At 42.9% G+C, this 22,488-nt stretch overlaps 4 protein-coding genes and 2 pseudogenes across 4 annotated transcripts; all 6 read right to left on the bottom strand.

The window, feature by feature from the left end:
* Positions 1-4,280: 4,280 nt before the first annotated feature.
* On the bottom strand, positions 4,281-6,758 carry LOC123744791 (protocadherin alpha-8-like; annotated as a pseudogene).
* A 609-nt stretch (positions 6,759-7,367) lies between these two features.
* LOC123744790 (protocadherin alpha-3-like) lies at positions 7,368-9,753 on the bottom strand (annotated as a pseudogene).
* A 553-nt stretch (positions 9,754-10,306) lies between these two features.
* On the bottom strand, positions 10,307-13,105 carry LOC123744789 (protocadherin alpha-3-like). Its single transcript, XM_045724978.1, has one exon. It carries the CDS (start codon positions 12,704-12,706, stop codon positions 10,307-10,309), a length of 2,400 nt encoding a protein of 799 aa, XP_045580934.1. The 5' UTR covers positions 12,707-13,105.
* A 456-nt stretch (positions 13,106-13,561) lies between these two features.
* LOC123744788 (protocadherin alpha-8-like) lies at positions 13,562-15,972 on the bottom strand. Its single transcript, XM_045724977.1, has one exon. It carries the CDS (start codon positions 15,944-15,946, stop codon positions 13,562-13,564), a length of 2,385 nt encoding a protein of 794 aa, XP_045580933.1. The 5' UTR covers positions 15,947-15,972.
* A 521-nt stretch (positions 15,973-16,493) lies between these two features.
* On the bottom strand, positions 16,494-19,485 carry LOC106596336 (protocadherin alpha-8). Its single transcript, XM_045723953.1, has one exon. The coding sequence runs from the start codon at positions 18,885-18,887 to the stop codon at positions 16,494-16,496; it is 2,394 nt and encodes a 797-aa protein (XP_045579909.1). The 5' UTR covers positions 18,888-19,485.
* On the bottom strand, positions 19,446-22,064 carry LOC106611822 (protocadherin beta-6). Its single transcript, XM_045724976.1, has one exon. It carries the CDS (start codon positions 21,900-21,902, stop codon positions 19,446-19,448), a length of 2,457 nt encoding a protein of 818 aa, XP_045580932.1. The 5' UTR covers positions 21,903-22,064.
* Between the last annotated feature and the right edge of the window lie 424 nt (positions 22,065-22,488).

Raw genomic sequence — 22,488 nt, 5'->3', positions numbered from 1 at the left:
TAGACTTACTTTATAGGTACATGCGCACTGAATTCATCCCAACATCAGCATCACGAGCGGTATGTAATTCAAACCGTGTACCTGAAGGGTATGCTCAGCTATCTCAAATTTCTGTTCCTTTTCTGGGAAACTGGGCGAGTTATCATTCACATCCGTTATTTCTACACCTACATAATGGACTTCTAGCGGGGTTTCAACGACGATTTAAGGTCTATCAAGCACACGCGACAGTGCCATCACAGAGCTCCTCTCTGTCGATATTCTTATGAACATACAAGACGCCATTGTTCTGATTTATCTGGAAAAGAGCGTCATTAGATCCAGAAACGATACGAAACCGCCTCTCCACCAAAGTACTGACGGCAAGACCCAAATCCTTAGCAACATTTCCAACAACGGATCCTTCTTTCACCTCCTCTGGAATAGAGTACCTTATCTGAGCCGAAACCTGCTCCACGAAGCACAGCAGCAAAGAGAAACGCAGAGCAACCCACCAGTACTCCCATCTGCGCCTTTGTTCTCCGTCTCCCATCGTGAAATACACAATTATGCACAATCCTCAATGAAAGAAAATCGAATCCTAATATTCAGATAAACAACTCGTTATTATCCATACTGTATCCAATATTTCAGCACCGGAAAAGAATACGGTTCTCTCTGTCCAACATATCAGGGTTTTCGGATGTCTGCTCAGCTCTCTCTAGAACAAACCAAATCAGATAAAAGCAGAACAAAACAGCCCAGAGAGGGGCAGGCCCTATAGTACATAGCACAAGACTGTATCTTTGTGCTATACTGGCACCCTGTGGGCTGGGATTCCATCCACAATTATATGAGCTCCGAGAGATTACAAACCAATAAATATGCATACATTAGCTATCAAATAACGAGTACAAATGGAGATGGAAGGTGAGTAGATACATAGCAAAATAACAGAAAACGCAGGTATGGTAGTAGTCTAGCGTGATCTCTCCAACTAATGAAGGGAGCTTGAAGTTCAGCACCATGGACAGAAACCACGGCAGCTAGTTTGCCTACGTACATTAGCCACGGACCAAACATGATCAAAACAAAATACATTATGGATTGTAAAGGTTAGGGTAAGTTCTTACCTCTCCAGAAGCTCTCCTCCTGTGGTCAGGTACCACTAGAGTATTCCCATTGCTGCCCGGGACTATAGTAGAACCTATACTCATTCTGGGTCCAACTAACATGTACCGTTTGTCTCCGGATCTGTACTGGATGCTGTGGCACAGTGTCCCGTCGTAATTCACATCTTGTAAATACTTGGAGGAATCGTCTGGGGCTTTGGAGCACTGCATTACAATCAACACGATGATACTGATGATAAAAAGTGCTGAAACTGACCCCAAAGTGATGATCAAATAAAATGTAACGCTGTTCTCCTCCTCGTCTTTTACTGCGCTTTTAACATCAGAAGCTGCAAAACCCTCTTTGGGCTCCACAACGTTGATAATAACAGTAGCTGTTGCTGAGAGTGAAACGTTCCCATTGTCTTTTACCAGTATGACCAGTTTATGCTCAGCCTCGTCTGTCTCTGTGAATGACCGAAGTGTCCTTATCTGTCCTGTATAGCGGTCCAAAGCAAAGAGACTGTGGTCAGTAACTTCCTGTAGTGAAAATAACAACCAGCCGTTATATCCTATATCAGCGTCATAGGCTCTCACTTTAGTCACCAAATGGCCTGCGTTCACATTGCGGGGAATCTCCTCCACACCTTCAGCGGAACCGTTAGCGCTGACTGGATACAGGATCACTGGAGCGTTGTCGTTCTGATCCAGAATGAACACGTTTATTGTGACGTTGCTGCTTAGTGACGGAATTCCAGAGTCTGTAGCTACAACTTGGAATTGGAACGTTTTGAGGGTTTCAAAGTCAAAGCTTTTAGAGCGGAAATATGTCCATTATCAGAATTGATATTCAAGAAAGATGCCATATCGTTCTGTATCCCTTCTCCTCTAATTATGTGATATGAAATAGCAGCATTTTCATTCAAGTCTTTATCAAAGGCGGTTACAGCGAATATGGATGCACCAGGGGCGTTATTTTCCACTAAGTAGAGCTCAATAGGGTTTTGGGAGAATTCTGGGCTGTTATCGTTCACATCTGATATCTGGACGCTCAGAGTTTTGAATGTGGACAGAGGAGGCTGACCACAGTCAGTGGCTGTTATTGTGATGTCATAATGGGACACGAGTTCTCGGTCTAAACGACCTTTTGTGACTACAGAATATACGTTTTCTTTATATGATGGCTTTAACTCAAATGGCATGTTTTCTGATATACTAGCAAGCACTTTACCATTAATACCGGAGTCTTTATCTGTGACACTGATGAGAGAAATAACAGTTCCTGGTTTAGACTCTTCAGACACCGTATTAGAGAGGGATGTTACACCAATTTCTGGCTCATTATCATTTACATCAGTTATCTTTATAACCACTCTACATTCAACAGTCAGCGGAGGTTGTCCTTTGTCCGACGCCTACTATATTTAACCGTACACCTCTTTATCCTCGAAATCCACTTCACCTTTAACTCTAATATCTCCAGTAAGCCTATCCAGTTCAAATATATCATAGACTCCACGCTTTAAAGTTTCTACCAAGCGTATATTCAACCTCTCCATTTGACTTCCTTCGTCTGTATCAGTTGCGTTTACTCCTACTAACAACCTACCGATATCAGCATTTTCCTGTAACGTCACATTATACGTCTCCTGACTAAATACGGGATCGATTGTCATTTCTATCAAGGACAACAATTGTGACAGATTTCAGAGTACCTGTTCTTTGCGGATTACCTCCATCCATCGATGCTCAGGATAATAATGTGTTTGGTCTTCTGTTCCCTATCCAAGGCCTTCTTTAAAACTAAAAAGGGTATTTTATCCCTCGTCGCTATGCCGCAGCTCGAATTCAAAATGATCGTTTTGATTTAATTTATAGGTACGAACTGAATTCATCCCAAGCCATAATCACGCGCAGTCTGGAGTTCAAAACGAGTCCCTGGGGTTTATTCTCAGCTATCTCAAATTTCTGTTCCTTTTCTCGGAGAAGCTGGGTGTATTGTCATTAATATCTGTTATTTCTACACCTACATAATGGACTTCTAACGGGGTTTCAACAACGATCTCTAGATCTATCAAGCACACGCACATTTCCGACACAAAGCTCCTCTCTGTCAATATTCTTATGAACATACAAGACGCCATTGTTCTGATTTATCTGGAAAAGAGCGTCATTAGATCCAGAAACAATACGAAACCGCCTCTCCACCAAAGTACTGACGGCAAGACCCAAATCCTTAGCAACATTTCCAACAACGGATCCTTCTTTCACCTCCTCTGGAATAGAGTACCTTATCTGAGCCGAAACCTGCTCCACGAAGCACAGCAGCAAAGAGAAACGCAGAGCAACCCACCAGTACTCCCATCTGCGCCTTTGTCCTCCGTCTCCCATCGTGAAATACAAAATGAAACACAATTCCTCAATGAAAGAAAATCCAATCCTAATATTCAGATAGCCAACTCGTTACTATCCATACTTTCTCCAATATTTCATCACCGAAATAGAATACGATTCTCTCTGTCCACTATCGTCTTTTCGAATGTCTGCTCAGCCCCTGAACAAACCAAATCGTATAAAAGCAGAACAAAACAACCCAGAGAGGGGCAGGCCCTATAGTACATAGCACCAGACTGTATCTTTGTGCTATACTGACACCCAGCGCTCCGTGCTCCTGTTTACCGCCGTAGAATGCATTGTTTTCTACATACATTTGGTTGTGACTATTTGTATTGATAAAAGCCCCAGTTGCATTGGGTCCATTTTTTCATTTAACCGTTATTTAACTAGGCAAATCCGTTAAGAACGAATTCTTATTTACAATGATGGCCTACCCCGGCCAAACCCGGATGACGCTAGGCCAATTGTGCACCGCCCTATGGGACTCTCAATCACGGCCGGATGTAATACAGCCGGGATTCGAACCAGGACGCTGCGCCACTCGGGGGCACATAGCAATGTAAAAGGGTGAGGAAAGGTCGAGGGAAGAATATAAAATGGTATGGAACAGTAGGCTACTAAGATGATGTAGAGGACTGGCCAACACACTTAAAAAGGAAGAGAAGGCAACAACACGCGTTCAACGGAAAACAATGAATGTACAATTCAGCACCACTAGAGAAGACCTCAACCGCACCAGCCATTATGCACAGAAATGCCGTTTGTAGACAAACGAGTGTTGCTGGGGCCTGGTTATGACTCGTCAACTATTTTAAGGGAGGTATCATCATATTTCCCAAACACCCATATAGGCCAAAAACAAAATACATTATGGATTGTAAAGGTTAGGTAAGTTCTTACCTCTCCAGAAGCTCTCCTCCTGTGGTCAGGTACCACTAGAGTATTCCCATTGCTGCCCGGGACTATAGTAGAACCTATACTCATTCTGGGTCCAACTAACATGTACCGTTTGTCTCCGGATCTGTACTGGATGCTGTGGCACAGTGTCCCGTCGTAATTCACATCTTGTAAATACTTGGAGGAATCGTCTGGGGCTTTGGAGCACTGCATTACAATCAACACGATGATACTGATGATAAAAAGTGCTGAAACTGACCCCAAAGTGATGATCAAATAAAATGTAACGCTGTTCTCCTCCTCGTCTTTTACTGCGCTTTTAACATCAGAAGCTGCAAAAGCCTCTTTGGGCTCCACAACGTTGATAATCACAGTAGCTGTTGCTGAGAGTGAAACGTTCCCATTGTCTTTTACCAGTATGACCAGTTTATGCTCAGCCTCGTCTGTCTCTGTGAATGACCGAAGTGTCCTTATCTGTCCTGTATAGCGGTCCAAAGCAAAGAGACTGTGGTCAGTAACTTCCTGTAGTGAAAATAACAACCAGCCGTTATATCCTATATCAGCGTCATAGGCTCTCACTTTAGTCACCAAATGGCCTGCGTTCACATTGCGGGGAATCTCCTCCACACCTTCAGCGGAACCGTTAGCGCTGACTGGATACAGGATCACTGGAGCGTTGTCGTTCTGATCCAGAATGAACACGTTTATTGTGACGTTGCTGCTTAGTGACGGAATTCCAGAGTCTGTAGCTACAACTTGGAATTGGAACGTTTTGAGGGTTTCAAAGTCAAAGCTTTTTAGAGCGGAAATATGTCCATTATCAGAATTGATATTCAAGAAAGATGCCATATCGTTCTGTATCCCTTCTCCTCTAATTATGTGATATGAAATAGCAGCATTTTCATTCAAGTCTTTATCAAAGGCGGTTACAGCGAATATGGATGCACCAGGGGCGTTATTTTCCACTAAGTAGAGCTCAATAGGGTTTTGGGAGAATTCTGGGCTGTTATCGTTCACATCTGATATCTGGACGCTCAGAGTTTTGAATGTGGACAGAGGAGGCTGACCACAGTCAGTGGCTGTTATTGTGATGTCATAATGGGACACGAGTTCTCTGTCTAAACGACCCTTTGTGACGACAGAATATACGTTTTCTTTATATGATGGCTTCAACTCAAATGGCATGTCTTCAGATATACTAGCAAGCACTTTAGCATTAATACCAGAGTCTTTATCTGTGACACTGATGAGAGAAATAACAGTTCCTGGTTTGGAATCTTCAGACACCGTATTAGAGAGGGATGTTACACCAATTGATGGTTCATTATCATTTACATCAGTTATCTTTATAATAACTCGACAATCCACAGTCAGCGGAGGTTGTCCTTTGTCCGAGGCCTGAACATCTAGATTTAACCTGTACACCTCATTATCCTCGAAGTCTACTGGACCTTTAACCCGAATGTCTCCAGTAAGCCTATCCAGTTCAAATATGTCATAGACTTTCACGCTTTAAATTCCTACCAGGCGTATATTCAACTTCTCCATTCTGATCCATCGTCTGTATCAGTTGCGTTAACGCTTACTACAATCCTACCGATATCAACATTTTCCTGTAACGTCACTGAGTAGACGTCTCTGACTACAGACAGGACGATTATCATTTCTATCAAGGACATGTGACATTTTAGAGTTCCTAATCTTTCGCGGATTCCCCCATCTAATGCTCTCAATAATAATGCATGTTTGGTCTTCTTGTTCCCTATCTAGGGATTTCTGTAAAACCAAAAAGGGATTTTATCACCTTCCCCGCTTTGCCGCACATCTAAATCAAAATGATCGTTTTGATGTTATTTTATAGGTACGAACTGAATTTATTCCATAGTCCAAATCACGCGCTGTATGTAATTCAAAACGAGTCCCTGGCAGTTTATTCTCAGCTATTTTGACGTGTATATCTTTCTCGGAGAAGCTGGGGGAATTGTCGTTAATGTCTGTTATTTCTACACCTACATAATGGACTTCTAGCGGGTTTTCAACAACGATCTCTAGATCTATCACACACGCAACATTTCCGACACAAAGCTCCTCTCTGTCGATATTCTTATGAACATACAAGACGCCATTGTTCTGATTTATCTGGAAAAGAGCGTCATTAGATCCAGAAACAATACGAAACCGCCTCTCCACCAAAGTACTGACGGCAAGACCCAAATCCTTAGCAACATTTCCAACAACGGATCCCTCTTTCACCTCCTCTGGAATAGAGTACCTTATCTGAGCCGAAACCTGCTCCACGAAGCACAGCAGCAAAGAGAAACGCAGAGCAACCCACCAGTACTCCCATCTGCGCCTTTGTCCTGCGTCTCCCATCGTTAAATAGAAAATTATACACAATTCCTCAATGAAAAAAATCCAATGCTGAAGATTCAGATGGCCAACGGGTTTCTATCCACACTGTCTCCAATGTTTCATCACCGAAAAAGAACACAATCCTTTATGCCTATCGTCTTGTTCTAATGTCTCCAGCTCCGACCCTATGTATAGCGAACAAAACAACCCAGAGAGGGGCAGGCCCTATTCTACAAAGCACCAGACTAGTCTCCTTGTGTTATACTGACACCCAGCGCTCGTGGTCTGTAGTGATTCCATCCACAATTATATGAGCTCCAGAGATTACAAACCAATAAATATGCATACATTAGCTATCAATAACGAGTACAAATGGAGATGGAAGGTGAGTAGTACATAGCAATATAACAGGTGAGGAAAGGTCGAGGAAGAATATAAAATGGTATGAACAGTAGGCTACTAAGATGATGTAGAGGACTCCAACCATTAAAGAAGAGACGCTTCGATGAATGTACTTCAGCACCACTGGACAGAAACCCACGGCAGCTAGTTTGCCTACTGTCAACTATTTGAGCACGTATTTCCCAAACACCCATATAGGCCAAAACAAAACACATAAGATTATAAATATTAGCGTCTTACCTCTCCAGAAGCTCTCCTCCTGTGGTCAGGTACCACTAGAGTATTCCCATTGCTGCCCGGGACTATAGTAGAACCTATACTCATTCTGGGTCCAACTAACATGTACCGTTTGTCTCCGGATCTGTACTGGATGCTGTGGCACAGTGTCCCGTCGTAATTCACATCTTGTAAATACTTGGAGGAATCGTCTGGGGCTTTGGAGCACTGCATTACAATCAACACGATGATACTGATGATAAAAAGTGCTGAAACTGACCCCAAAGTGATGATCAAATAAAATGTAACGCTGTTCTCCTCCTCGTCTTTTACTGCGCTTTTAACATCAGAAGCTGCAAAAGCCTCTTTGGGCTCCACAACGTTGATAATCACAGTAGCTGTTGCTGAGAGTGAAACGTTCCCATTGTCTTTTACCAGTATGACCAGTTTATGCTCAGCCTCGTCTGTCTCTGTGAATGACCGAAGTGTCCTTATCTGTCCTGTATAGCGGTCCAAAGCAAAGAGACTGTGGTCAGTAACTTCCTGCAGTGAAAATAACAACCAGCCGTTATATCCTATATCAGCGTCATAGGCTCTCACTTTAGTCACCAAATGGCCTGCGTTCACATTGCGGGGAATCTCCTCCACACCTTCAGCGGAACCGTTAGCGCTGACTGGATACAGGATCACTGGAGCGTTGTCGTTCTGATCCAGAATGAACACGTTTATTGTGACGTTGCTGCTTAGTGACGGAATTCCAGAGTCTGTAGCTACAACTTGGAATTGGAACGTTTTGAGGGTTTCAAAGTCAAAGCTTTTTAGAGCGGAAATATGTCCATTATCAGAATTGATATTCAAGAAAGATGCCATATCGTTCTGTATCCCTTCTCCTCTAACAATGTGATATGAAATCGCAGCATTTTCATTCAAGTCTTTATCAAAGGCGGTTACAGCGAATATGGACGCACCAGGGGCGTTATTTTCCACTAAGTAGAGCTCAATAGGGTTTTGGGAGAATTCTGGGCTGTTATCGTTCACATCTGATATCTGGACGCTCAGAGTTTTGAATGTGGACAGAGGAGGCTGACCACAGTCAGTGGCTGTTATTGTGATGTCATAATGGGACACGAGTTCTCTATCTAAACGTCCTTTTGTGACTATAGAATATACGTTTTCTTTATATGATGGCTTCAATTCAAAAGGTACATTTTCTGATATACTTGAAATCACTTTACCGTTAATACCGGAGTCTTTATCTGTGACACTGATGAGAGAAATAACAGTTCCTGGTTTGGACTCTTCAGACACCATATTAGAGAGGGATGTAACATCAATTTCTCGGGCTCATTATCATTGATATCGATTATCTTTATGATAACTCTACATTCTTCCACAGTCAGCGGAGGCTGTCCTTTGTCCGAGGCCTAACATATATTTAATACACCTCTGTGTCCTCGAAGTCCACTTCACCTTTAACTCTAATGTCTCCAGTTAGCCTATCCAGTTCAAAGTATGTCATATACTTTTCTCCTTAAGGGTTTTCACCAAGGCTATACTCAACTTCACCATTACTATCCTTCATCTATCAGTTGCATTTACTCTAATAACAATTCCGTACCGACTCCAACGTTTTCCTGTATCCTAACATTATACGTATCCTGACTAAAGACGGGTCGGTTGTCATTACTATCTAGAACAACAATTGTAACATTTAGAGTTCCTAATCTTTGCGGATTACCTCCATCTATCGATGCTAACTAAGAATATGTTTTACTTGTTGTTCCCTATCGAGTGACTTCTTTAAAACTAAAAAGGGTATTTTGTCCTCGTCGCTTTGCCCGCACATCGATTTCAAAATGATCGTTAGACGTTATTTTATAGGTATGAACTGAATTCATCCCAACATCAGGATCACGAGCTGCATGTAATTGGAACCGTGTACCTGGAGGGTAGATTCTCAGCTATCTCAAATTTGCTGTTCCTTTTCTCGGGAAACTAGGTGAATTATCATTCACATCTCTTATCTCTACACCTACATAATGGACTTCTAACGGGTTTTCAACAACTATTTTCAGGTCTATCAAGCACACGCACTATTGCCATCACAGAGCTCCTCTCTGTCGATATTCTTATGAACATACAAGACGCCATTGTTCTGATTTATCTGGAAAAGAGCGTCATTAGATCCAGAAACGATACGAAACCGCCTCTCCACCAAAGTACTGACGGCAAGACCCAAATCCTTAGCAACATTTCCAACAACGGATCCCTCTTTCACCTCCTCTGGAATAGAGTACCTTATCTGAGCCGAAACCTGCTCCACGAAGCACAGCAGCAAAGAGAAACGCAGAGCAACCCACCAGTACTCCCATCTGCGCCTTTGTTCTCCGTCTCCCATCGTGAAATACACAATTATGCACAATCCTCAATGAAAGAAATCGAATCCTAATGTTCAGATAACCAACTCGTTATTATCCATACTGTATCCAATACTTCAGCACCGGAAAATAATACGGTTCTCTCTGTCCAACATATCACGGTTTTCGGATGTCTGCTCAGCTCTCTCAGAACAAACAATCAGATAAAAGCAGAACAAAACAGCCCAGAGAGGGGCAGGCCCTATAGTACATAGCACAAGACTGTATCTTTGTGCTATACTGACACCCTGTGGGCTGGGATTCCATCCACAATTATATGAGCTCCGAGAGATTATCAAATCCAATAAATATGCATATCATTAGCTATCAAATAACGAGTACAAATGGAGATGGAAGGTGAGTAGATACATAGCACAAATAACAGAAAACGCAGGTATGGTAGCCTAGTCTAGCGTGATCTCTCCAACTAACTGAAGTGAGCTTGAAGTTCAGCACCATGGACAGAACCCACGGCAGCTAGTTTGCCTACGTACATTAGCCACGGACCACAACATGATCAAAACAAAATACATGTTATGGATTGTAAAGGTAGTAGGGTAAAGTTCTTACCTCTCCAGAAGCTCTCCTCCTGTGGTCAGGTACCACTAGAGTATTCCCATTGCTTCCCGGGACTATAGTAGAACCTATACTCATTCTGGGTCCAACTAACATGTACCGTTTGTCTCCGGATCTGTACTGGATGCTGTGGCACAGTGTCCCGTCGTAATTCACATCTTGTAAATACTTGGAGGAATCGTCTGGGGCTTTGGAGCACTGCATTACAATCAACACGATGATACTGATGATAAAAAGTGCTGAAACTGACCCCAAAGTGATGATCAAATAAAATGTAACGCTGTTCTCCTCCTCGTCTTTTACTGCGCTTTTAACATCAGAAGCTGCAAAAGCCTCTTTGGGCTCCACAACGTTGATAATAACAGTAGCTGTTGCTGAGAGTGAAACGTTCCCATTGTCTTTTACCAGTATGACCAGTTTATGCTCAGCCTCGTCTGTCTCTGTGAATGACCGAAGTGTCCTTATCTGTCCTGTATAGCGGTCCAAAGCAAAGAGACTGTGGTCAGTAACTTCCTGCAGTGAAAATAACAACCAGCCGTTATATCCTATATCAGCGTCATAGGCTCTCACTTTAGTCACCAAATGGCCTGCGTTCACATTGCGGGGAATCTCCTCCACACCTTCAGCGGAACCGTTAGCGCTGACTGGATACAGGATCACTGGAGCGTTGTCGTTCTGATCCACAATGAACACGTTTATTGTGACGTTGCTGCTTAGTGACGGAATTCCAGAGTCTGTAGCTACAACTTGGAATTGGAACGTTTTTAAAGTTTCAAAGTCAAAGCTTTTTAGAGCGGAAATATATCCATTATCAGAATTGATATTCAGGAAAGATGTCATATCATTTTGTGCCCCTTCTCCTCTAACTATGTGATATGAAATAGCAGCATTTTCGTTCAAGTCTTTATCAGTGGCGTTTACAGAGAATATGGATGCACCAGGGGCGTTATTTTCCACTAAGTAGAGCTCAATAGGGTTTTGGGAGAATTCTGGGCTGTTATCGTTCACATCTGATATCTGGACGCTCAGAGTTTTGAATGTGGACAGAGGAGGCTGACCACAGTCAGTGGCTGTTATTGTGATGTCATAATGGGACACGAGTTCTCTGTCTAAACGACCCTTTGTGACGACAGAATATACGTTTTCTTTATATGATGGCTTTAACTCAAATGGCACGTCTTCAGATATACTAGCAAGCACTTTACCATTAATACCAGAATCTTTATCTGTGACACTGATGAGAGAAATAACAGTTCCTGGTTTAGAAACTTCAGACACCGTATTAGAGAGGGATGTTACACCAATAGATGGTTTATTATCATTTACATCAGTTATCTTTATAATAACTCGACAATCAACAGTCAGTGGAGGTTGTCCTTTATCAGACGCCTCTATATTTAACCTGTACACCTCATTATCCTCGAAATCTACTGGACCTTTAACCCGAATATCTCCAGTAAGGCTATCCAGTTCAAATATGTCATATACTCCACGCTTTAAATTCCTACCAAGCGTATATTCAACTTCTCCATTTGATCCATGGTCTGTATCAGTTGCGTTAACGCTTACTACAATCCTACCGATATCAGCATTTTCCTGTAACGTCACTGAGTAGACGTCTTGGCTACATACAGGTTGATTATCATTTGTATCAAGGACTGTGACAGTGATGTTCAGAGTACCTGTTCTAGGCGGATTCCCCCCATCCAATGCTCTCAATAATAATACATGTTTGGTCTTCTGTTCCCTATCTAAGGCTTTCTGTAAAACCAAAAAAGGGATTTTATCACCTTCCCCGCTATCTCGCAGCTCTAAATCAAAATGCTCGTTTTGATTTAATTTATAGGTACGTACTGAATTTATTCCATAGTCCAAATCACGCGCAGTCTGGAGTTCAAAACGAGCCCCTGGCAGTTTATTCTCAGCTATTTTGACGTGTATATCTTTCTCGGAGAAGCTGGGGGTATGGTCGTTAATGTCTGTTATTTCTACACCTACATAATGGACTTCTAACGGGTTTTCAACAATGATCTCTAGATCTATCACACATGCAACATTTCCGACACAAAGCTCCTCTCTGTCAATATTCTTATGAACATACAAGACGCCATTGTTCTGATTTATCTGGAAAAGAGCGTCATTAGATCCAGAAACGATACGAAACCGCCTCTCCACCAAAGTACTGACGGCAAGACCCAAATCCTTAGCAACATTTCCAACAACGGATCCCTCTTTCACCTCCTCTGGAATAGAGTACCTTATCTGAGCCGAAACCTGCTCCACGAAGCACAGCAGCAAAGAGAAACGCAGAGCAACCCACCAGTACTCCCATCTGCGCCTTTGTCCTGCGTCTTCCATCGTTAAATAGAAAATGAAACACAATTCCTCAATGAAAAAAATCCAATGCTGAAGATCAGATGGCCAACGGGTTTCTATCCACACTTTCTCCAATGTTTCATCAGCGAAATAGAACACAATCCTTTATGCCTATCGTCTTGTTCTAATGTCAGCCCCGACCTATGTATGGAACAAAACAACCCAGAGAGGGGCAGGGCCTATTCTACAAAGCACCAGTTAGTCTCCTTGTGTTATACTGACACCCAGCGCTCCGTGCTCCTGTTTACCGCCGTAGAATGCATTGTTTTCTACATACATTTGGTTGTGACTATTTGTATTGATAAAAGCCCCAGTTGCATTGGGTCCATTTTTTCATTTAACCGTTATTTAACTAGGCAAATCCGTTAAGAACGAATTCTTATTTACAATGATGGCCTACCCCGGCCAAACCCGGATGACGCTAGGCCAATTGTGCACCGCCCTATGGGACTCTCAATCACGGCCGGATGTAATACAGCCGGGATTCGAACCAGGACGCTGCGCCACTCGGGGGCACATAGCAATGTAAAAGGGTGAGGAAAGGTCGAGGAAGAATATAAAATGGTATGGAACAGTAGGCTACTAAGATGATGTAGAGGACTGGCCAACACACTTAAAAAGGAAGAGAAGGCAACAACACGCGTTCAACGGAAAACAATGAATGTACAATTCAGCACCACTAGAGAAGACCTCAACCGCACCAGCCATTATGCACAGAAATGCCGTTTGTAGACAAATGAGTGTTGCTGGGGCCTGGTTATGACTCGTCAACTATTTTAAGGGAGGTATCATCATATTTCCCAAACACCCATATAGGCCAAAAACAAACACATAAGATTATAAATATATAGCGCTTACCTCTCCAGAAGCTCTCCTCCTGTGGTCGGGTACCACTAGAGTATTCCCATTGCTGCCCGGGACTATAGTAGAACCTATACTCATTCTGGGTCCAACTAACATGTACCGTTTGTCTCCGGATCTGTACTGGATGCTGTGGCACAGTGTCCCGTCGTAATTCACATCTTGTAAATACTTGGAGGAATCGTCTGGGGCTTTGGAGCACTGCATTACAATCAACACGATGATACTGATGATAAAAAGTGCTGAAACTGACCCCAAAGTGATGATCAAATAAAATGTAACGCTGTTCTCCTCCTCGTCTTTTACTGCGCTTTTAACATCAGAAGCTGCAAAAGCCTCTTTGGGCTCCACAACGTTGATAATCACAGTAGCTGTTGCTGAGAGTGAAACGTTCCCATTGTCTTTTACCAGTATGACCAGTTTATGCTCAGCCTCGTCTGTCTCTGTGAATGACCGAAGTGTCCTTATCTGTCCTGTATAGCGGTCCAAAGCAAAGAGACTGTGGTCAGTAACTTCCTGCAGTGAAAATAACAACCAGCCGTTATATCCTATATCAGCGTCATAGGCTCTCACTTTAGTCACCAAATGGCCTGCGTTCACATTGCGGGGAATCTCCTCCACACCTTCAGCGGAACCGTTAGCGCTGACTGGATACAAGATCACTGGAGCGTTGTCGTTCTGATCCAGAATGAACACGTTTATTGTGACGTTGCTGCTTAGTGACGGAATTCCAGAGTCTGTAGCTACAACTTGGAATTGGAACGTTTTGATGGTTTCAAAGTCAAAGCTTTTTAGAGCGGAAATATATCCATCATCAGAATTTATATTCAAGAAAGATGTCATATCGTTTTGTGTCACTTCTCCTCTAACAATGTGATATGAAATAGCAGCATTTTCATTCAAGTCTTTATCTGTGGCGCTTACAGAGAATATGGATGCACCACGGGGGTTATTCTCTAGTAAATACAGTTCAAGAGGGTTTGGGGAGAATTCTGGGCTGTTGTCGTTCACATCTGATATCTGGATGCTCAGAGTTTTGAATGTGGACAGAGGAGGCTGACCACAGTCAGTGGCTGTTATTGTGATGTCATAATGGGACACGAGTTCTCGATCTAATCGCCCTTTTGTGACGACAGAATATACATTGTCCTGAAATGATGGTTTTAATTCAAATGGGACGTCCTCGGATATTGTTAATAGGACTTTGCCGTTGTTACCGGAGTCTGTATCCGTTACGCTAATGAGAGATATGACTGTTCCAGACTTTGAGTCCTCGGATATCATGTTAGACAGTGACGTCACCTCTATTTCTGGTTTATTGTCGTTTACATCCGTTATCTTGATGACAACTCTACAGTCGACTGATAGTGGGGGTTGTCCTTTGTCAAAGGCTTGCACTGTTAATTTGTAAACCTCATTCTCTTCAAAGTCTACTGGACCTATGACACGAATTTCACCAGTAAGACTGTTCAAATTAAATATGTCATGAACTTTGCGCTTTATGTTTCTACCAAGTGCATATTCAACTTCACCATTTTGACCTTCGTCTGTGTCAGTGGCGTTTATGTTTAAAACGGTTGTTCCAATAGGTGCATTTTCCTGGATAGTAACAGAATAGATATCTTTACCACAAACGGGTCGATTGTCATTGACATCAACAACTGTAACCGTAATATTTAGAGTACCCGATCTCGGAGGATTGGCTCCATCTATTGCTGTTAAAATGAATGCGTGGTTTGTGTTTTGTTCTCTATCAATACCCTTCCTTAAGATTAAAAACGGAACTTTGTCTTCGTCTCCATTATCAATTAATTCCAATTCGAAATGAGGATTACTACTTAATACGTACATGCGCACAGAGTTCAATCCAACATCTGCATCCCGTGCGGTCTGGAGTTCAAAGCGCGTATCAGAAAGGGCATTTTCCGCTATCTCTAAGTGCAGATCCTTTTCAGTAAAACTGGGCGAGTGATCATTAACATCCGTTATTTCTACACCAACATAATGAATCTCTAAAGGGTTTTCAACAGCGATTTTCAGGTTTATCAGACAAGCGTCAGTGCCATCACAGAGCTCCTCTCTGTCGATATTCTTATGAACATACAAGACGCCATTGTTCTGATTTATCTGGAAAAGAGCGTCATTAGATCCAGAAACGATACGAAACCGCCTCTCCACCAAAGTACTGACGGCAAGACCCAAATCCTTAGCAACATTTCCAACAACGGATCCCTCTTTCACCTCCTCTGGAATAGAGTACCTTATCTGAGCCGAAACCTGCTCCACGAAGCACAGCAGCAAAGAGAAACGCAGAGCAACCCACCAGTACTCCCATATGCGCCTTTGTTCTCCGTCTCCCATCGTGAAATACACAATTATGCACAATCCTCAATGAAAGAAAATCGAATCCTAATATTCAGATAAACAACTCGTTATTATCCATACTGTATCCAATATTTCAGCACCGGAAAAGAATACGGTTCTCTCTGTCCAACATATCAGGGTTTTCGGATGTCTGCTCAGCTCTCTCTAGAACAAACCAAATCAGATAAAAGCAGAACAAAACAGCCCAGAGAGGGGCAGGCCCTATAGTACATAGCACAAGACTGTATCTTTGTGCTATACTGGCACCCTGTGGGCTGGGATTCCATCCACAATTATATGAGCTCCGAGAGATTACAAACCAATAAATATGCATACATTAGCTATCAAATAACGAGTACAAATGGAGATGGAAGGTGAGTAGATACATAGCAAAATAACAGAAAACGCAGGTATGGTAGTAGTCTAGCGTGATCTCTCCAACTAATGAAGGGAGCTTGAAGTTCAGCACCATGGACAGAAACCACGGCAGCTAGTTTGCCTACGTACATTAGCCACGGACCAAACATGATCAAAACAAAATACATTATGGATTGTAAAGGTTAGGGTAAGTTCTTACCTCTCCAGAAGCTCTCCTCCTGTGGTCAGGTACCACTAGAGTATTCCCATTGCTGCCCGGGACTATAGTAGAACCTATACTCATTCTGGGTCCAACTAACATGTACCGTTTGTCTCCGGATCTGTACTGGATGCTGTGGCACAGTGTCCCGTCGTAATTCACATCTTGTAAATACTTGGAGGAATCGTCTGGGGCTTTGGAGCACTGCATTACAATCAACACGATGATACTGATGATAAAAAGTGCTGAAACTGACCCCAAAGTGATGATCAAATAAAATGTAACGCTGTTCTCCTCCTCGTCTTTTACTGCGCTTTTAACATCAGAAGCTGCAAAAGCCTCTTTGGGCTCCACAACGTTGATAATCACAGTAGCTGTTGCTGAGAGTGAAACGTTCCCATTGTCTTTTACCAGTATGACCAGTTTATGCTCAGCCTCGTCTGTCTCTGTGAATGACCGAAGTGTCCTTATCTGTCCTGTATAGCGGTCCAAAGCAAAGAGACTGTGGTCAGTAACTTCCTGTAGTGAAAATAACAACCAGCCGTTATATCCTATATCAGCGTCATAGGCTCTCACTTTAGTCACCAAATGGCCTGCGTTCACATTGCGGGGAATCTCCTCCACACCTTCAGCGGAACCGTTAGCGCTGACTGGATACAGGATCACTGGAGCGTTGTCGTTCTGATCCAGAATGAACACGTTTATTGTGACGTTGCTGCTTAGTGACGGAATTCCAGAGTCTGTAGCTACAACTTGGAATTGGAACGTTTTGAGGGTTTCAAAGTCAAAGCTTTTTAGAGCGGAAATATATCCATTATCAGAATTGATATTCAAGAAAGATGCCATATCGTTCTGTATCCCTTCTCCTCTAATTATGTGATATGAAATAGCAGCATTTTCATTCAAGTCTTTATCAAAGGCGGTTACAGCGAATATGGATGCACCAGGGGCGTTATTTTCCACTAAGTAGAGCTCAATAGGGTTTTGGGAGAATTCTGGGCTGTTATCGTTCACATCTGATATCTGGACGCTCAGAGTTTTGAATGTGGACAGAGGAGGCTGACCACAGTCAGTGGCTGTTATTGTGATGTCATAATGGGACACGAGTTCTCGATCTAAACGTCCTTTTGTGACTATAGAATATACGTTTTCTTTATATGATGGCTTCAATTCAAAAGGTATATTTTCTGATATACTTGAAATCACTTTAGCATTAATACCGGAGTCTTTATCTGTGACACTGATGAGAGAAATAACAGTTCCTGGTTTGGACTCTTCAGACACCGTATTAGAGAGGGATGTAACATCAATTTCTGGCTCATTGTCATTGATATCGATTATCTTTATGACCACTCTACATTCCACAGTCAGCGGAGGTTGTCCTTTGTCCGAGGCCTGAACATCTAGTTTATACACCTCTGTGTCCTCGAAGTCCACTTCACCTTTAACTCTAATGTCTCCAGTTAGCCTATCCAGTTCAAAAATATCATAGACTTTTCTCCTTAAGGTTTTACCCAGGCTGAACTCAACCTCACTATTACTTCCTTCATCTGGATCAGTTGCATTTACTCTAATAACAACTGTACCAACTCCAACGTTTTCTTGTATCCTAACATTATATGTATCCTGACTAAAGACGGGACGGTTGTCATTACTATCTAGAACAACAATTGTAACATTTAGAGTTCCTAATCTTTGAGGATTACCTCCATCTATCGATGTTAGGAGAAGAGTGTGTTTTACTTGTTGTTCCCTGTCCAGTGACTTCTTTAAAACTAAAAAGGGTATTTTGTCCTCGTCGCTTTGCCGCACATCGATTTCAAAATGATCGTTAGACGTTATTTTATAGGTATGAACTGAATTCATCCCAACATCAGGATCACGAGCTGCATGTAATTGGAACCGTGTACCTGGAGGGGTATGCTCAGCTATCTCAAATTTCTGTTCCTTTTCTGGGAAATTAGGTGAATTATCATTCACATCTGTGATTTCTACAGCTACATAATGGACTTCTAGCGGGGTTTCAACGACTATTTTAAGGTCTATCAAGCACACGCCAGTGCCATCACAGAGCTCCTCTCTGTCGATATTCTTATGAACATACAAGACGCCATTGTTCTGATTTATCTGGAAAAGAGCGTCATTAGATCCAGAAACGATACGAAACCGCCTCTCCACCAAAGTACTGACGGCAAGACCCAAATCCTTAGCAACATTTCCAACAACGGATCCTTCTTTCACCTCCTCTGGAATAGAGTACCTTATCTGAGCCGAAACCTGCTCCACGAAGCACAGCAGCAAAGAGAAACGCAGAGCAACCCACCAGTACTCCCATCTGCGCCTTTGTCCTCCGTCTCCCATCGTTAAACAGCGGGACAAAAACACTGTCCTCAATGAAAAAATACAATCCTACTGATCAGATGGCCAACTCGTAATGATCCATACTGAATCAAATGCTTCAGCACCGGAAAATAATACACCTATTATCTGACTATCGTATACACGTCTTGTTCGGGTGTCCACACCGGTCTCTGTGTGTGAAACAAAACAGCCCAGAGAGGGGTAGGGTCTAATCTACAAAGTACCAAACAGTCTCCTTATGTTACACTGACACCATGTGGTCCGGGATTCTTGTCCACCCAACAGGCTACGATGAGCTTCCGTGTGTGTCGTCTGTATCGAATCCAGTAAATACGCCGATATCAGTAAAAATACAAATAAAATAACGAGAAAGATAAAGCGGTGCTAGATAGGAGAGGAAGAGAAACATACTAAATTGAAGGTGTGCACAGTGAAATAACAGATAATACACCTCAGGCAGTAGCCTAGCCTAGCATGCACTCGCCAGCTAACCTAAGAAGTGAGCTTGGAATTCAGCACCATGGACAGCGCCCCCTACAGCGAGTTTGCGTTTGGACATTACGCACAGACGACAACATGCTCGCACACACATTCACTCAAAACATGTCTCTTTCTCTGACATAATAGGCAGTAACGGATAAAGACAGTTCTTACCTCTCCAGAAGCACTCCTCCTGTGGTCAGGTACCACTAGAGTATTCCCATTGCTGCCCGGGACTATAGTAGAACCTATACTCATTCTGGGTCCAACTAACATGTACCGTTTGTCTCCGGATCTGTACTGGATGCTGTGGCACAGTGTCCCGTCGTAATTCACATCTTGTAAATACTTGGAGGAATCGTCTGGGGCTTTGGAGCACTGCATTACAATCAACACGATGATACTGATGATAAAAAGTGCTGAAACTGACCCCAAAGTGATGATCAAATAAAATGTAACGCTGTTCTCCTCCTCGTCTTTTACTGCGCTTTTAACATCAGAAGCTGCAAAAGCCTCTTTGGGCTCCACAACGTTGATAATCACAGTAGCTGTTGCTGAGAGTGAAACGTTCCCATTGTCTTTTACCAGTATGACCAGTTTATGCTCAGCCTCGTCTGTCTCTGTGAATGACCGAAGTGTCCTTATCTGTCCTGTATAGCGGTCCAAAGCAAAGAGACTGTGGTCAGTAACTTCCTGCAGTGAAAATAACAACCAGCCGTTATATCCTATATCAGCGTCATAGGCTCTCACTTTAGTCACCAAATGGCCTGCGTTCACATTGCGGGGAATCTCCTCCACACCTTCAGCGGAACCGTTAGCGCTGACTGGATACAGGATCACTGGAGCGTTGTCGTTCTGATCCAGAATGAACACGTTTATTGTGACGTTGCTGCTTAATGACGGAGTTCCGTAGTCCTTGGCAATGACGTGAAACTGGAATGTTTTGAGGGTTTCAAAGTCAAAGCTCTTTAGTGCATAAATGTTACCGTTGCCTTCATTTATGTTTAGGAAGGATGCCACGCTTTGTCCAGTGCTCCCACGGTCCAGTGAATATGTAACGGCTGCATTTTCTCCTTCATCCAAATCAGAAGCGCTTACAGAGAAAATAGGCATGCCGGGCTTATTGTTTTCAACTACATAAAATGTGTAAGGGTTTTCAGTGAAAAGTGGATTGTTATCGTTAACATCTACTACCTCCACTTGAATGACTTTAGTTGATGTCAAAGGAGGGGTTCCTAAGTCTTTAGCCGTGATGGTAATATCATACCGAGCCACAGACTCTTTATCAAGGAATTCATTCGTGACTAACGAATAGAAATGTCCATCGGGAGAAGGCTTCAGATCAAACGGTAAATCCTTCGGTAAAGAACAGATTACCTGTCCGTTCACACCCGAGTCCAGGTCGGTCATCCCCATTAGCGCTACCACGGTACCGGGAGGTGCGTCCTCGGGGATCCGGCTGGACAGAGAGGTGACGTCAATCTCGGGCCTGTTGTCGTTCACGTCTTCAACTCTGACGAGCACGTTGCAGTGTGTGGAGAGAGACACCGCTCCTGTATCCGCTGCCAGTACCTTCATCTCATACACTTGCTTCTCCTCGAAATCAAGGCCACCCTTCACTTTTAGCTCTCCTGTTTTACTGTCCAACTCAAAGGGCTCAGCACCCATAGCTCTAAATTTGCCTCGCAAAGAATACTTGACCTCGCCATTTAAACCCTCGTCCGTATCAGAGGCATTCAATCGAATTAAAAATGTCCCCGCGGGTGCACTTTCCTTTACGGTTACTGTGTATTTCTGCTTGTCACACACGGGTGCATTGTCATTTATATCAGACACAATAACTGTGATATTAAGGGCTCCTGTTTTGGGTGGCTTGCCCCCATCTAACGCTGTTAACAGCAACGTGTGTTGAGAAATAAGCTCCCTATCCAATGGTTTTTGTAATACTAGAAATGGGATTTTACCGTCTTCACCAAATTCTTCGGTTTCCACACGAAAATACTGGTTGTGGCTTAAGGTGTAAGACTGCAAAGCATTTAAGCCTACATCTGAATCGTGTGCTCCCTCCACTTGGAACCGTGTCCCTGCCAATGCGGACTCTAGTATTTCCAAATGATATGTTTCCTCGGGGAATTTAGGGGAATTATCATTTACATCTATTATCTCTACTGTCACTTGGTGCATTTCTAGCGGATTTTCTATCACAGCTTTTAGGTTGATGAAACACGGCGTGTATTTTACGCACAGTTCCTCTCTGTCTACTCTGTGGTTCACTAACAAAGCACCATCTCTCTGGTTAACCTGGAAGAGCTCGTGCTTTGTTCCAGACACAATGCGAAGATTCCGGTCCGCTAGTCTCGAGGTGTCGAATCCCAGGTCTTTAGCTATATTCCCAACTGCCGTTCCGACTTTCAATTCCTCTTGAATGGAGTATCGTATCTGTCCGGAGATTCCTTTCAAATGAAGAAAAAGAAGAGCAAAATAAGGAAATGCCCATCCACCTAACCACCGTCTTTTTCGGGTTTGTATCGCCATTGTATGCTAGAAAAACTAGACTATAGGCCTAACGCAGAAATTCTCAAATCTGAAAGCACACAAAGAAATTCCGTATCAGTGGATCGCACTACAAGTGTTGGTTATTTCTGTCGTCTTGCCATTTAGAATAGCGCTCTTCAACGTCCGCCCTGATGCTGCTGTCTCTCTGCAGCTACTGAATGTCTCATCCCTTCAAGAACGGCCCTATTACGCGCCTCTGTTACCAGTTTATGATGTAACAGCACCATCATGCGTCTGGGCACCTTGTGGTTCTTAACCTGTAGGCCAATACCGTCATGCCCTGGCTTTGAAGTAACTGTCTTTCCATAACGGATCGACCTAATTGTATCACCTCTTACAATATACTGTCCTTATTTAATGAGAAAAATACTGTTCTTATTTGATTACCAATATACTGTACTTATTTAATGAGAAAAATACTGTCCTTATTTGATTAGCAATATACTGTCCTTATTTGATCAGCAATATACTGTCCTTATTGAAATGTATTGAAAATGATATACATAAAGGGCATGGGTGACAAAAACAGTACACTGGGATTCACAGGACATGTTTCCAATGGCAC

Source organism: Salmo salar, chromosome ssa09, assembly GCF_905237065.1.
Source record: "Salmo salar chromosome ssa09, Ssal_v3.1, whole genome shotgun sequence".
NCBI classification, from domain to species: Eukaryota; Metazoa; Chordata; class Actinopteri; order Salmoniformes; family Salmonidae; genus Salmo; species Salmo salar.
The sequence above is the reverse complement of the archived record's forward strand: the minus strand, read 5'-3'. Positions and strand labels throughout refer to the sequence as shown.

Excerpts from the sequence above, each read along its gene's own strand:
- LOC123744789 (XM_045724978.1), bottom strand. The coding sequence starts at position 12,706 with ATGGAAGACGCAGGACAAAGGCGCAGATGGGAGTACTGGTGGGTTGCT.
- LOC106596336 (XM_045723953.1), bottom strand. The coding sequence starts at position 18,887 with ATGGGAGACGGAGGACAAAGGCGCAGATGGGAGTACTGGTGGGTTGCT.
- LOC106611822 (XM_045724976.1), bottom strand. The coding sequence starts at position 21,902 with ATGGCGATACAAACCCGAAAAAGACGGTGGTTAGGTGGATGGGCATTT.
- LOC123744788 (XM_045724977.1), bottom strand. The coding sequence starts at position 15,946 with ATGGGAGACGGAGAACAAAGGCGCATATGGGAGTACTGGTGGGTTGCT.